We start from the raw sequence: 14,565 nt of genomic DNA on the forward strand, positions 1-14,565 counted from the left end.
AGTGGAGGCCCAATGTCCATCTGCTGCCTTAATACTAAACCTATAAATATATGCAAGTAGATCTGTTTCCCCACACTCGGTGTGTGTTAATTTGTAACAAAAAAGACCAGAATTACTGATCGAAACTGGTGGATCCCCTGTTACTATGGCCTTTAGTCATCCTTCAAACTTCGAATTCAGCTTACCCCTGTGCCTCTGCTTATAGCCAAACAACAAGAGGCCTAAAAAGTGAAAGGTGACACCAGGGAGGTTGCACTCCTTAGAACAAGCAGCTATACGAGATCCCAAGGGCAGCATTTGCCCAGGGAGAAAGATCTGAAGCTAATTAGGGGTAGGGGAGGAGGACAAAGAAACGGTAAGCATGGGGGGTGGGCGTTGCATTCAGTGCCACAAATTGTAACTGTGCATGAGCAATGGGGAAAGAATGCACCGTACGCTTCCACTCAAATCACAGTAAAAAGAAAACAACAGTTAAAAAAAATACAAAAGACAGTGGCTTTATCCATAAATGCAGTAAGGATCCATGTATAAGGATTGTGGTATACAGAGCAAAGTTCACATTTTAGCGAAAGTTATAAGAATAAAGCATTTGCTAGCCCTATCTACTGGTTGGGATAGGCACTAATTCATATGGCAGCATTTTGGTGCTATACAGGGATTTAGGTCCGGTTGTGAAGTAAGTGCTCACTTTTACCCAACAACATTTAAAGGCAAGTCATTTTACCAGAATTCTGAATTTAATAGTAATTACACCTTTGGAGTGCTTATAGTATCCCAGGCAGTGTGTATTTTCTATGTATTCTATTTTATAGTCCTTACAGTAACCCACCCTATCTGGTCAACATTCTTATCCATCATTTAAGGATGGCATTGAGGCTGAAAGAAGTAACTTGCCTTAGGCTACACAGGACGTGATGAGCTGGCTGTTAAATCGGCATCTGTCTGACTCTGAAGCCTGCTTTTGATGACAACACTCCACTGTGGAGGAAAATCATCAATCAAATCACAAGTTAAATATGGATTAGCATTCTTAAATTTTTAGATCGCAAGATTTCGGTGTCACTTCTCAGAGAACAACTTTCTCCTTTTCGAGTCAGCAGCGCAGGGCATGCCATTCCATCCGATATTCCTTCTCTGAAGTTAAAGAACATCAATTGTTGTTGGTGCCTAGTCTTTTACTGCTTCTATCTCGCACACGTTGCCGCGTTGGACATATGGGAAGGTGATTCTCTCCTGGGTCAGGCAGCCAGGTGGCATCTTCGATCATTTCCAGCACTCAGAGCTACCTAATTTTGAAGAAAATGTTTGCTTCTTTGTTTAAAAACCTTCCGTAGATACCATCTCTTGGTGGTCATGGACTCTAACCTTGATCAACCATCTTGAATGGAATGTTTGCCTTGACTTGTGCTCAGCGTTCACCTTTGAGCTTTCGCGTATGCTTAGGTTGTCCAGTGTTGGGAAGGCAAGCCATGGGTATCTTGTTTCAACTTCTATGGTTTGGCTTCAGTTTGCTGACTTGAGATGGATTTGCAGTCATTTAAATGTGCTGCAGTAAACCTGTGAACTGTGGACGTCTCATTTAAAATGCTAATCCTAACCCTTATAGTTACTGTGAGTGCTTTCCCTATCTGAATTTTAGCCATGCACTTACAATAAAACTACTTATTGTGAAACCTACGCGGAAAGAGAAAATTAAGGATCTGATCTCAGACACGATAGTGTAGCAGTAGCCGTAGTCCAAGAAGAGGGGATGACAAAACTGATGAAGGGCAAGAGCTACGTCCATTAGTGTTCTTTCCAAAGGAGTGTGCTGGATATTCTTTGTGAAATTTTAGTGCTCATTATACTTTAATAGATAGTTATTTGTTAAATATCTGAAGAAAGGTGTTTCTTCTTTCAATTTTATTTTAGTGTGTGTGTGCATGTGTATTTTTTGAGGGAAATTGTGTGTGTGTGTGTGTGTGTGTGTGTGTGCCTAATGACACTGTTTTCGGGAGCAGTGCATGGAGCCCTGCAGAGCCAGGTGTAGTGTTGAACCCAGGATGCGCAAGGTGAAGACTGCATCTCTGAACTGCACCACAGGTGGCTTTGTCCACCTGGATTTGATGCTGTCTGGCCAGGCAGAAAACAGTTCAGTCAGATACATGCTAGGTGGAGTGGACAGTGTGAACTACACTGAGTGACACTGCCAGAGGGTGTGTGACACCCAAATGACTGTCAATAACATTTTTGTGTAATGTTTGAGCAGAAAATTTTTTAATTAAAATATCCCAGTAATTAGTTATGGGAGGCATGATGGTGTTGCTAGGTATTCATTGGACTGCTAACTGCAAAGTCCATGGTTCAGACCCACCAGCTGCCTCTCGGAAGAAAGAAGAGGCTATTTGTCCAAGTGAAAATGTATAGTATCACTCGGTTGCTATGAGTTGGAATTGATCTGATAACAGTGGGTTTTTTAGATAATTAGTTACAATTACAAAAACATTTTTTTGTAATCGTATATTTAAAAGACTCAATCTCTAGGCTGATTTACTTTTTGAACCTTCCAGTGCATTCTCTAGGAGGCCTGATAGCGTAGTGGGTTACACATTGGGTTACTAACAGCAAGGTCAGCTGTTTGTAACCACCAGCCACTCCGGGAGAGAAAGAGAATTCTCTCTACTCCCATAAAGACTTATTCTTAGTTGGCTATCCAGCAGAGAAGCAACAAGCCCACAAGGAAGAAGCACAGCAACCTATGCTATGAGGTATCAATGGAATCAGGTAACCAGCACCAGAAGACCCCAAACAAACAAACAAAAACATATTGTTGAGAACGAGGGGGGTCAGAGCAGAGACACAAAACCCATCTGTAGACAGTAGGACATCCATCTCCCCACAGAAGGGTCACAAGGAAGGGATGAGTCAGCCAGGACACAATATAGCACCTATGAAACACACAATATTCCTCTGGTTCTTTGAAGTTTCCTCACCCCCCCACTATCATGACCCCAGTCCTACCTTTTAATCCTGGCTAGACCGGAGCATGTACACTGGTACAGATAAGAGCTTATGACACACGGAATCCAGGTCAGATAAGCCCCTCAGGAACAAAAGTGGGAGTAGTGATACTAGGAGGGTAGGGAAAAGGTGGGCAAAGGTGTGGAGGAAGGGGGCACCAATCACAATGATCACATAATCCGCCCACCTCCCAGGGGGGTGGACAGCAGAAACATGGGTAAAGGGAGACAGTGGTCAGTGTAAGACATGAAAACAATAATAATTTATATTTTATCGGGGTCTCGAGGGTTGGGGGCGGGGGCAGGAAAAGGGAGCTGATTCCAAGGGCTCAAATAGAAAGTAAATGTTTAGAAAACAATGGTGGTAACATGTACAAATATGCTTGATGCAGTTGGTCTATGGATTGTTACAACAGCTATAAGATCCCCCACTAAAATGATTTAAAAAAAAAGATTTAGTCTTAGAAGCCCAGAGGCAGTTGTACTCTCTCTTGTAGGTTCGCTATGAGTCGGAAGGCCTCATTGGCAGAGTTATTTTGCAGACTGCACTCTGGTCAGAGCTGTCATTGTCACCCGGTTGTACGCATGTGTCAACGTGCGTGCTACAGTCTGCACGAGCTGAAGGCCTGTGGCCTTGTTTTCAGCTGCTGCCAGTGTTGCTACAGTTGCTGATTCTGTCGGATTTTCTTGTGTTATAGCCACATGTTGTTGTACTTAGTATTTGGAAACCCATGCCAGGAACTCTTTTGCAGAATGAGGTAGTAATCAAAGGAAAACACCCCAAAAGGCTTCTGCTCATTACGTAATAATGTTGGAAATGGTAATGTTGGAATTAAATGTAGAAAGATTGTAGAATTTTGTTGTTAGTATTCAGGCTGTTGTTGTTTCTCTGGGTCGTTAAGTCACTTATACCCATAGCAACTCTGTGCACAGCAGAAGAAAACACTGCCCGCTCCTATGCCATGCTCATCATTGTTGTCACTCTCGGATCCATTATTTCAGCCACGGTGGCAATCCGTCTCTTCTTGGAGAGCCTTCCTCTCTTTTGCTGCCCCTTCCCTCTATCAAGCATGATGTTCATCTCCAGGGACTGGTCTCTCCTGACAGTATGTTCAACGTTTGTGAGATGACATTTCACCATCCTTGCTTCTAAAGAGCACGTGGCCATGCTTCTTCTAAGACCCACCAGTTTGTGCTTTTAGCAGACCATGTGCTTTGAATATTCTTCTCCCGCTCCACATTTCAAATGCATGGATTCTTCTTCGGTCTTCCTCAGTCAGTGTCCAACTTTCACATGCATATGAGGCCGTGGAAAATAGCATGGCTTGGGTCAGACCTTGGTTCTCAAAGTAACATCTTTTTTAGTACTCTAAATTGTAGTCATATAATGTGAGAAATACTACATTTTAGCAATTTACCGCTATCATGTTTCTGATTAAAATTAATGGTGAACATTATTACGGATTCTGTTTGGTCTGATACAGGAGGAGAGCAGGTTCATGGGACCCCATGAGATACTACGCTGTGTGACACACACCCCTACAGATCGGTGGACACACATGCTGGCAGAGACTGGGACCAGCTGTCCTGTCTTTATTTTCAGTGGTAGCACTCCACAGAAGGCCTGCTTTACATCCTAACAAGAGAACAGAAGAATTAATAAGGACCTCGTTCATTTTTTTAGTTAGCAAAGTGGCATACCATGGTATGCTAGGTAGATTTCTTCCCCTTCCTTCTAAGTAATTGTCATATGGGAGAGATAGACACTGTTTGTAATTTGAATGTCATGGTAATGATATTTGAAAAGCTCCATGACTCTGGACCTCGGGCCAGGGCTTAGAAATAGTTTCGTGGTAGCAAACTAAGCATTCCCTGTAACAGGATGTGAACTGCAACAGAATGCTGGAGGCAATATTAAATTGGGGTGATTTTTAGAAAGTGACAAATGTTTTATGTTTCCTAAATCTAAAATGGGTTCTACCAGCTCTAAACGGCTGCCAAGTTATGTTATCACTTGCCTGCCTTGTAACGACTTCAATTATTTCCTTCCCCAGCCCTTTACGATGAGATTCGGCAGTTTCGGAAGGCCTGTGGAGAGGCTCATCTCAAAACCATCTTGGCAACAGGAGAACTTGGATCTCTTACTAATATCTACAAAGCCAGCATGATAGCAATGATGGCAGGTAAGTGTTTCACATTCACACGATGCTTTATATTTAAATTGTGGTGGTTGTATAAAAAGGGGAATAAGTAAGTGAAAGCACTTGGCTATTACTTGAAAATGCTGACTTTTTGGAATTAAACTTCTTTTTTTCTTGGCTGGAGGTGTCAGATATTTTTTGTACTGTGTGAATTGGTCAGAAGCTCTTGGCTTTCTTCCCATGGTTCTTGCGGCATTGCATTGCTGCACTATTCTTGAGAGGCAGTAGATGGCTCTCTTGTTAGTGAATTGTCTTTGGCATTATTTGATTATACATTCATCAACATATGTTAGACAGGAATGCCTTTAACGCTGACTTATTCCTCTCTGTGAATTTAAGCTTTTGATTTTTCTCAGAGATAGGTCTCTTTACTGTCTAAAGCAGCCACTACTTGTGTTTGTCTTAATTTTTTTTAAAGTTAGCACAGTATCATTGTTTTTTATGCTTTCAAATATAAGTGGACTTATTCTGTCTCCATGAACAACAGGTCTATCCGCTTAGACATCCAAGCTCGAGTCCTGGGAATCGTGCTTGATCCCGGCTTTTTTCTCACCTTCACATAACTCAGAGAACACGTCTTGAGAGCCTACTCTGTCTATACTCTTCTCCATTCTGAGTGCTGCTGTTCTAGACCCCTGCCAGCCTCACAGTGATGACTTCAAGCGGCTCCTAACCAGTTTTCTTATCTCATCTTTTGCCCCTCTCCAATCTGTTCTCCATATAGTTGCCAAAATGATTTTGTGAAAATACTATTTGATTGCATGTGCTGCATGTCAAAAATCCTCCAGTGGCTAGTCCTCATCTTCAAGGTAAAATAGAAATTCTGTAACCTGATTGTATTACTTCCTTTAAGCGGCATCTGTTGAAGCTTACTGTGAACATTATAACTTGATTTGCCGCGTGCTTTCCCAGATACTCTTCAATGACATTCTGTGGCCTTTACACGCAGTCCCCGTAATGCAGTGGTTAAACGCTTCACTGGTAACCCAAAGGTTGGCAGTTCAAATCCATCCAGCAGCTCCACAAGAGAAAGAAGTGGCCGTCTGCTGCTGTCAAGGCAACAGTCTGGGAAACTGATTTCTGTCACTGTGATTTGAGATTGACTGGATGGCACCCAACAACCACAAGCCTGATGTAAAGGAAATGAAAAGATCTCCCGAAGACCCCTGGCCCTGTGAGCCCATGGCATGAGAGGCACTGTGACTTCCCGGGGTCATACAGATCGGGAGGCGAATCCAGCTCAACACCAGCCTAAGAAGGATCGCTGCTAGGCAGATGTCAGTCAAGCCTCCACCCTCCTTTATTCTGACATCTTCCTGGACACAGCTTCTCAGCAGGGTTTGATCATCGGTCCATTGCTGTGGCCACACAGAGCTCACAGGCAACCTTCACAATTGTAGGGGTTTATTAGGGAAGTTAACAGGTCTTGAAATGCTACGAAGGTAGTTCGTTTGTCAACACCACAGGTCTTCTCAGCCATGTCTCTCTGGGCTCCCTTTCAGCCACTTGGCTCCTTGGCCTCTGACCCTGCTCGGACAAGTGTTACAGAGCTCTTTAATGCTGGGAAATGTATCCTACATTGCAAGCCAACCTCCTACTTAAAGGCACTCAGATTTACTTGTTCGTTGGGCCGTGAAGCCCACTGCCTGTGTCCTGGTCTCAGTGCAGCTTCTCCGCTGTGTCTCATGGCCTCAGTGCTGTGGCCTCTGGTGCCTTGGACACCTCCACCACTTGGGGTGGGATTGAAGGGTTCTTGCACACACTTCACCGGTGGCTCTTTTTTCTTGATGGTTGTGGGATTTTCCCTTCTGACTTCTCTCCAGCGAAATGGCAAAACTGACATATCTTCAAGTTAGAGCCTTCTATCCTTTATTTTCATGTTCCTACCCAGTCACTTGGTGAGAGTTAAAAGATTATTGCCAAAAGAGTCACACCAAGTACTTTCACTTCACCACACACACTCCATTCACATAGGATTACTTGCAATTCCTGACAATGGCATCTCCCAAACCTTTCAAGTCTGAATGCATGACCCGGCCTGCAATTGTTTTTGCCCAAATAGCACCTAACTGTGGTGTAGGATTCAGCACAGGTTATCACTTCTTTCAGGACTATCTTACCTAACTAACGCCCCTTCTCCTCCCATCCCCAAGCTCTTATCCTTTCTTTGTGCCACTGTAGCATTCTGTTAAAATCTCTATCAGCTAATCAGGCCACATCATGAGTGAGTGTTACCTTTCTAGGCTCCCTGCTTTTGCAGGCCCCACACTGAGACCCTTAGACTGTAGCTCCTCTGGTCTTTAATGCGGGTTACCCATGCTTACTCGCTGGGTTTTTAAGCTGCTGTACAACTTTTGAAAACTCTCGGAACTTTGTATCATTCTTTGTAACATTACTGAAAATCAGTCAACCTCTTGATTTAATCACTGATGCTGTAGCCATAAAATAGATGCTCTGGTTATCTCATTTACAGTGATGTCTCCAGAACCCGAGTGTAAAGATACATGGAATACTTTGAGCCGTCTTCTTCAATTCTGTTGGCATTTCAAAGGTCCGGAGTAAGAGAATACTCCCAGCAATTCTTAGGAACCCCAGGCAAGCCCATGGGGTCTTACATTAGACACGTAGCTTCCTTTACATGCTATTTGCCGGCATGGGGGTTTGTTAGCCCAGAATTACGTGATTCAAACTAGGGTGAAAGTATATTAATTCTGGGAGATTAGCCCTATCCTCCCCATTACCTCCTCATGATAGGAACATTGGCATTAAGTAATTACGTTTTGGAAGACTGTGTTCTGCACTGACTTCTACCAATAGAGAGAAAAATAATGTGACCAAAAGCATGCTTTCCCTGGTCCGCTTCCTGTCTGCTTCCCTCTCTCTGTTCACATTCTTGTTTATCTGTTTCATTTCTTCATTTAGCCAGTGTCTATTGAGACGTACTGTGAGCAATATAGCTTTATTTGTAATGTGCTTCACCAGATGCCTTTAAATAATATCCCTTAATCTTTACCTGGAGGAACCCTGCTGGTGGTTTGGTGATGTGTTCAGCTGCTAATTGAAAGGTTGGCACTTGGAACCTCCTGCAGCTCTGTGGGAGAATAGGCCTGCTGATTGACTCCCATAAAGAGTGCACCATAGGAAACTTGATTGGATTGGTCTGAGTCAGAATCAACTTGATGGCTCATGCCAACCACAATCTTTACATAAACCCCGGTAATTAATGAAGAAATGTAAAAGGATTAAGTGATTTACTTAATGTCACAAAGCTAATATGTTACACATAGTCATCCTTTGAACTTAGATCTATTGACTTGGGGTTTATTACATTCACACAATTGTCTCCTAAGGCACGGTGCTGGGTTTTAGCACACAGGAAAGTTACATTTGTGAACTAGAGTAGCATAGTTTTTATTTCCTGTGTTTGTAATGATTATGAGTTGGGCTGCATGGGTGGCAGTTCGAAACTACCAGCAGCTCCTCTGGAGAAAGACTGAGTTTGCTACTCCCATAAACAGTTACAGTCTCTGAAACCCCCAAGGAGTTGCTGTGAGTCACTACTTACTCTCAGGGCATTGAGTTATCTTCTTAAAAGGGTATATAACCGACAGGAAGGTTGTTAGTTTTTCTTTCAAAATCATTAAATTTTAAAATGTATGTTCTTATTTTATTTTTTCTATGTAATCCACACAAAATCTTCCTGAATAAAAATAATTTAAAAATCTTTGGCTGAGTGATATTACTTCATGCTGGTGTGGTTGTTTTTAATTGGTTAAAAAATCTGTTTTATTGAGATATACGTAGCATTCACCTGCATTCAGGTTATTGACGTACAGGGTGATGAGTTTTGACAGTTGTATACACATGTGTAAGTGTTGCCCCAATGAAGAATTACATCATTTCCATCCCTTCAGAAAACCCCTTTGCAGTCCTTTGCAGTCAGTTGCCACCCCTGATCCTGTGCCCCAGGTTCAACTGCTGATCTGCTTTTACCACTGTAGGAGGTTCGTTTTGTTAGCTTTTCTGTGTACGCTCTTATATTTGTTCATCAAGATGGTAGCTTACAGTTCCATCTACAGCAGCGGTTCTCACCTGTGGGTTGCGACCCTTTTGGGGGTTGAACAACCCTTTCACAGGGGTTCCCGATTCCTAACAGTAGCAAAATGACAGTTATGAAGGAGCAATGAAATAATTTTCTGGTTGGAGGTCACCACAACACGAGGAACTGTATTAAAGGGTCGCGGCTTTAGGAAGGTTGAGAACCCCTGATCTACAGGGTTCTATGTGTCAGGAATTTACTTGAATATATTGCATTTTCAAATATTATGTTTTTAAATTTAGCTGCTATAAAGTTGTTGATAGTGTTTTCTTATAATTAATTTGAGGTTTGTGGGTTTTGTATTATTCCCTTTTTATTCTTGGTATTGGTTATTTTTATTTTCTTTCCCCCTTTTTTGGAGTGAGAAAAAAAGAGTCTTGGGGTTTGTCTGTTTTTAATCATTTTGTTTAAAGAACCTACTTTTTGTTTTGTTATTTATTGTCTATGTTTTTATTTCATTACTTTCTTCTCTGATACTTATTTTTATATCTCTTCTATTTATTCTGGGTTTAATTTGTTCTTCACTTTCTAGCCTTTCATGGTAGAAACTTGGATCATTGGATTTAAACCATATTTTCCCCCCTAACATAGACGGAGCTGTAAAATTCCTCCAGACCCTGCTTTAGCTCTGTTAATCAAATTTTACTTTACTGTGTTTTGGTTATCACTGGTTACAGTATTTTCTAGTTTCTCGGGTGACTTTTCTTGTGCTCATTTGTTTTGCAGGGTTGTTTCATTTCCAAACACTGTAGAATTTTTGTATATCTTGTTACTGACCCTTAAGATGAAGTTCTGTTATGTTTAGAGACCATCCATTGTAAGATCCCTTTATCTTTTGAAATTAATGAGATTATTTTATGGTTTATTTGGGTATCTGCTTCAAGTGCACTTCAGAAGAATGCATTTCTAGATACAATGTTTCTGGTAGAATTCTGGGCATGTCATTTAGGCAAAGGTGACGGATAGCACTTTCTGATTTAGAGGTTTTGTTTGTATGTGGATACCTATTGTTCTTTTCACTACGGAAAGATGGATGTTTAAATATCTAAGTATGATTATGGGTTTCCCAATGTATCCCTTTCTTCTGTCATCTTTTGGTCTTCTATGTATAATAAACTTTGGTCTTTGTATACTTTATATAAGAAATGGTATTTTACAATGTTCATCCTCTTGTGACTGATATATCTCACTCAGCATAATCTTTTCAAGATTCACTCCTGGGGTTTGTTCATTTACATTTCATGTAATTATTACTATAGTAAGGATTAAGTCTGTCATATTACCATTTGTTTTCTGTTTTTCCTTACTTATATATTTGTTATTCTTTTCTTCCTTTCTTTTGAATTCCTCAAATATTTTCTACTGTTGTGTTGTGTTTGTTTGTTTTTCATTTTATTTTGCCTATTGACTTTTTAGATCTACAAATAGTGGTTTATTTTAGATAATTGCTCTACAATTACAAGATGCCTCCTGAACTTATCAGTTTGGTCATCTAGATATTTTAGAATGATTATTGTCCCGCTTTGCAGGTCTCCAAAGTAAGAACCTGGACAAGAGTTCCATTTACACCCTCACCAGTCCTGAGTAGTCTTCTTCACCAACGTATGCTGCAAGCTGTACCTTACAAAAATGTAATTTTTGTCTTAACAGTTATTTGTCTTTTAAGGAAATCATCAGGAGGAAAACAGAGCTAAATGGGTAGTTTATGTTTCTCACGCACAAATGATTTCCAGTGTTCTCTAGTCATTCCTGTAAATCTGAATTTCCATCCAGTCTAATTTCTCTTCAGCCGCAACTGGTTTTCCATGGCCATTTTTCCAGGGCAAGGCTATTCGTAATTCATTCCTCCAGCTTCTGTGTGTCTGAAAAAGCCCTCGTGTTTCAAATCTATTTTGTTGGATATTGACCTTTCAGATGACAGTTTTATTTCAGCACTTTAAATATATTATTCTATTTCTTGGAATTGCATTTCTTCTTGATTTCTTGTATATGATGTCCCATATTATCCTGGTTGTGGCCAATCAATATTTGCCTTTTTTCCCCTCCACTGATTTGTGGAGTCCCTGGTTAGCAGACATGATTATGTACTCCCTTGCTAGCCAGAAGGTTAGTGGTTTAAATACTGCCAGAGGTGCCGTATAAGACAAGGCTGGCAGTCTGCGTCTAAAAGGGCCGAGCCTTGGAAACCCTACTGAGTGTTCTGCACTGCATCTAGGGGGTTGCCATGAGTTAACTTGATGGTAAACAGTAACGACAGCAATAGTTTGGTCAAGGTACGCTTAGTATGATTTTTGTTATATTTATCTTGCCTGGAGTTTTCTGGGTTTATAGGTTTTCTACCCAATTTAGGTAATTAGAAAAAAAATTTTTTTAAATTTTTATTTATTTATTTATTTGAAAAAAATTTTTTTCAAATTGTGTTTAGTCTGGGTACTTTAGAGAAACAAATCCACAGAAACTCATGTATAAGAGAGAGTTTTATACAAAGGTTAAATGCTCATCAAGTAAACATCCCAACCCAGTGCTGCCCAAGCCCACAAGTCCAACATTAGCCCATATGTCCAACACCAATCCACAAAGTCCTCCTCCATGTCACAAAACACACTATGATGCCAACTGCAGGAGGTAAGCAGAATCAGTGAGTGTGTAAGCATCTCAGCGATGGCAGGGGTCTCCACACGGCTGCTTCAGCACCCAGGGCCGCATTGGGGTAGGTCCATGTGGCTTCTCCTCAGGGATGCCTGGCAGGAAGTGAGCCTTGCCAGCTGAAGTAGGGAACTGGCTAAGGCAGCTGCACCAAAAGGCGAGGTCCACCGAGCCATTCATTTATCCTTCTGCCCTTCAGTTAACCCCACATGTGTTTATTGGCCAGGTTGGCACAATAAACTACCTCAAAATATATTTTTTCCCTATTTCACCGATCATTTTCTTTGACCTAAAGTGTGTGAATGTTGGATCTTATTCCTTAGAGTACTGAAATGCATTTCTTACTAATTTAGCTTCTGTGCTTCTGATTAATTGGCTTCGACCTTCCTTAAAGTTCATTAACCCTCAATTCCTATCTCAAATGTACTTTTAAGTGAGTACAGTGAAATTTTTATTTCTGTTATTGGGTGCATAGTTTTGGGATACTTTCTTATAATTTTAATTCCCTAGTGAGATTGCCTATATTTTCACCCATTGAGAACATATTGTCCTTTGCATCCTTTGTTATATTTATAGTAAACTAACCTAAAGTCTATATCTGCCATCTCTCACATCTGGATTCTCTCATGTCTGTTTTTTTTTTTTTAATTATTTTATTGGGGGCTTGTACAACTCCTCACAATCCATACACCCATCCATTGCGTCAAGCACATTTGTACATTTGTTGCCCTCATCATTCTCAGAACATTTGCTTTCTACTTGAGCCCTTGGGAGCTCCTCATGTCTGTTTTTATTGTTGTTTTCTTTTCTTTAAATTTATTTTTAATTTATTCTTTTTATTTCTTTTTTAATTGTTTTTTTTCTTAACCTGCTTCTTTGTCCAGTATTTTTTGCACAGATAATTTTATTCAGATAATTTTTTTAATTGTGTTCTGGACCTGCTATGTTTATTACCTACTTTTAAGTGTGTTGAGTTTTGTACTTGTAGGGATTTACTTTACTAGTGGTTCTTCTTGATCATTTTGAGGTTTAGCTATAGTCTGGACCAGGGGTCCTCAAACTTTTTAAACAGGGCGCCAGTTCACTGTCCCTCAGACCTGTTGGAGGGTTGGACTATAGTAAAAAAAAACAAAAACTATGAACAAATTCCTATGCATACTGCACATATCTTATTTTGAAGTAAAAAACAAAACGGGGCAAAAACACCTGGCGGGCCAGATAAATGTCCTCGGCAGGCCGCATGTGCTCCGCAGGCTGTAGTTTAGGACTCCTGGTCTGGACTATTGTGGGTTTGGAGTCCTGGTTGTGGTAATGGGTTACCCATTGGACTGCTAATTGCAAGGTCATTGGTTCAAACCCACTAGCTGTTCCTTAGGACGAAGATGAGGCTTTCTGCTCCTATAAAGATGTACACCTTGGAAAGCCTCAAGGGGCAGTTCTACTGTATCCTATAGGGCTGCTGAGAGTTGGAATTGACACTTGTTTTTTTAATGGAATGTTTAGCTTAACCCTTGCAGTGGACCATGGTTTTTCCTGTACTGCCATGGTGCTTGTGAGTTCTCACCAGAAATTCCAGGATGTAAGTGATTTGCTTCTCTTTTGATTGCTCAAGGGCAATGTATTGAGCATTTCCTGTATATTAACATGTGATTCGTACAATAGCATTATAAAGAGGGTACTCCTCTTATTTAAAAGATGAGGAAATTGAGACAAAAAGATTACTTAATTTGTCTAGGGCCACAGAGGAACCCTGGTAATGGTTACACGTTACTCTACAAACTGCAAGGTCAGTGGTTCAAAACCACCAGTGACTCCTCAGGAGGAAGATTTACCGTCTCAGAAAAACCACAGTAAGTTCTCCCCTGGCTTACAGGGTCACTATGAGTCAGAATCAACTCAATGGCAGTGAGTTTGTTTTTTTTAAAAACCAAAGGGTTAATTTAAATAGTGAAGGTCAGTGTTCAAACTCAGGCATTAGGTACCAGAATGTGTGCATTTTGGTTTTTAACTTATTATGGATATGTTCACATTTACACATAAATTGGCAGTGTATTCCTCTGTGGCCTCATTTCCCAGATTCAACACTATATCATTTATCGACTCTCATTTTATTCCCCTTGAAGTCTTTAGAGCAAAATACAGAGATGTCATTTTACCCTTAAATATCTTTATTAGTTTCTCTAATTATTAAAAAAAGATCATAAGGCAGCTAGTATACTTAGCAAAAGTAATAGTAATTTATTATATGATCATAATTCAGATTTGCCTCATTGTTTCACATATATATGTATTTAAAGCCAGTCTATTTAAATAAGAATGAAATCAAAGACTTAAATGCAAGCACTAAAACTATACAAATTTAAGGGAAACCTTTCATGACCTCAAGTTAGACAAATAATTGTTAGTATAGCACGAAAAGTCTGATTCATAAGAGAAAATGTTGATTTGCTTTGCTTCATAAAAATTAAATTTTGTCACTTAAAAGCACTCCATTAAGAATATGAAAGATAAGCCCCAGCCTGGCAGCTTACAATTCCTTTGGAGCTATTTTTATTCTTCGGATATTGTCCATTAGCAATAAGTAATGACAGTCCTGTGTTTGCATCATTTGAAATGATTA

At 40.4% G+C, this 14,565-nt stretch overlaps 1 protein-coding gene across 2 annotated transcripts in view; it reads left to right on the forward strand.

Annotated features, from left to right (window-relative positions):
• Positions 1-14,565, forward strand: part of DERA (deoxyribose-phosphate aldolase) — a 189,321-nt gene that overhangs the window by 107,582 nt on the left and 67,174 nt on the right. For both annotated transcript variants that reach the window (XM_045288489.1, XM_004713770.2), the window contains exon 6: positions 5,054-5,182. In XM_045288489.1, coding sequence (XP_045144424.1) covers positions 5,054-5,182 — 129 coding nt within the window. The remainder of the gene's footprint in view (positions 1-5,053; positions 5,183-14,565) is intronic.

The sequence above is a fragment of the Echinops telfairi genome, unplaced genomic scaffold (assembly GCF_000313985.2).
Source record: "Echinops telfairi isolate 266 unplaced genomic scaffold, ASM31398v2 ScPeMD7_21;HRSCAF=78, whole genome shotgun sequence".
Classification (NCBI taxonomy): domain Eukaryota; kingdom Metazoa; phylum Chordata; class Mammalia; order Afrosoricida; family Tenrecidae; genus Echinops; species Echinops telfairi.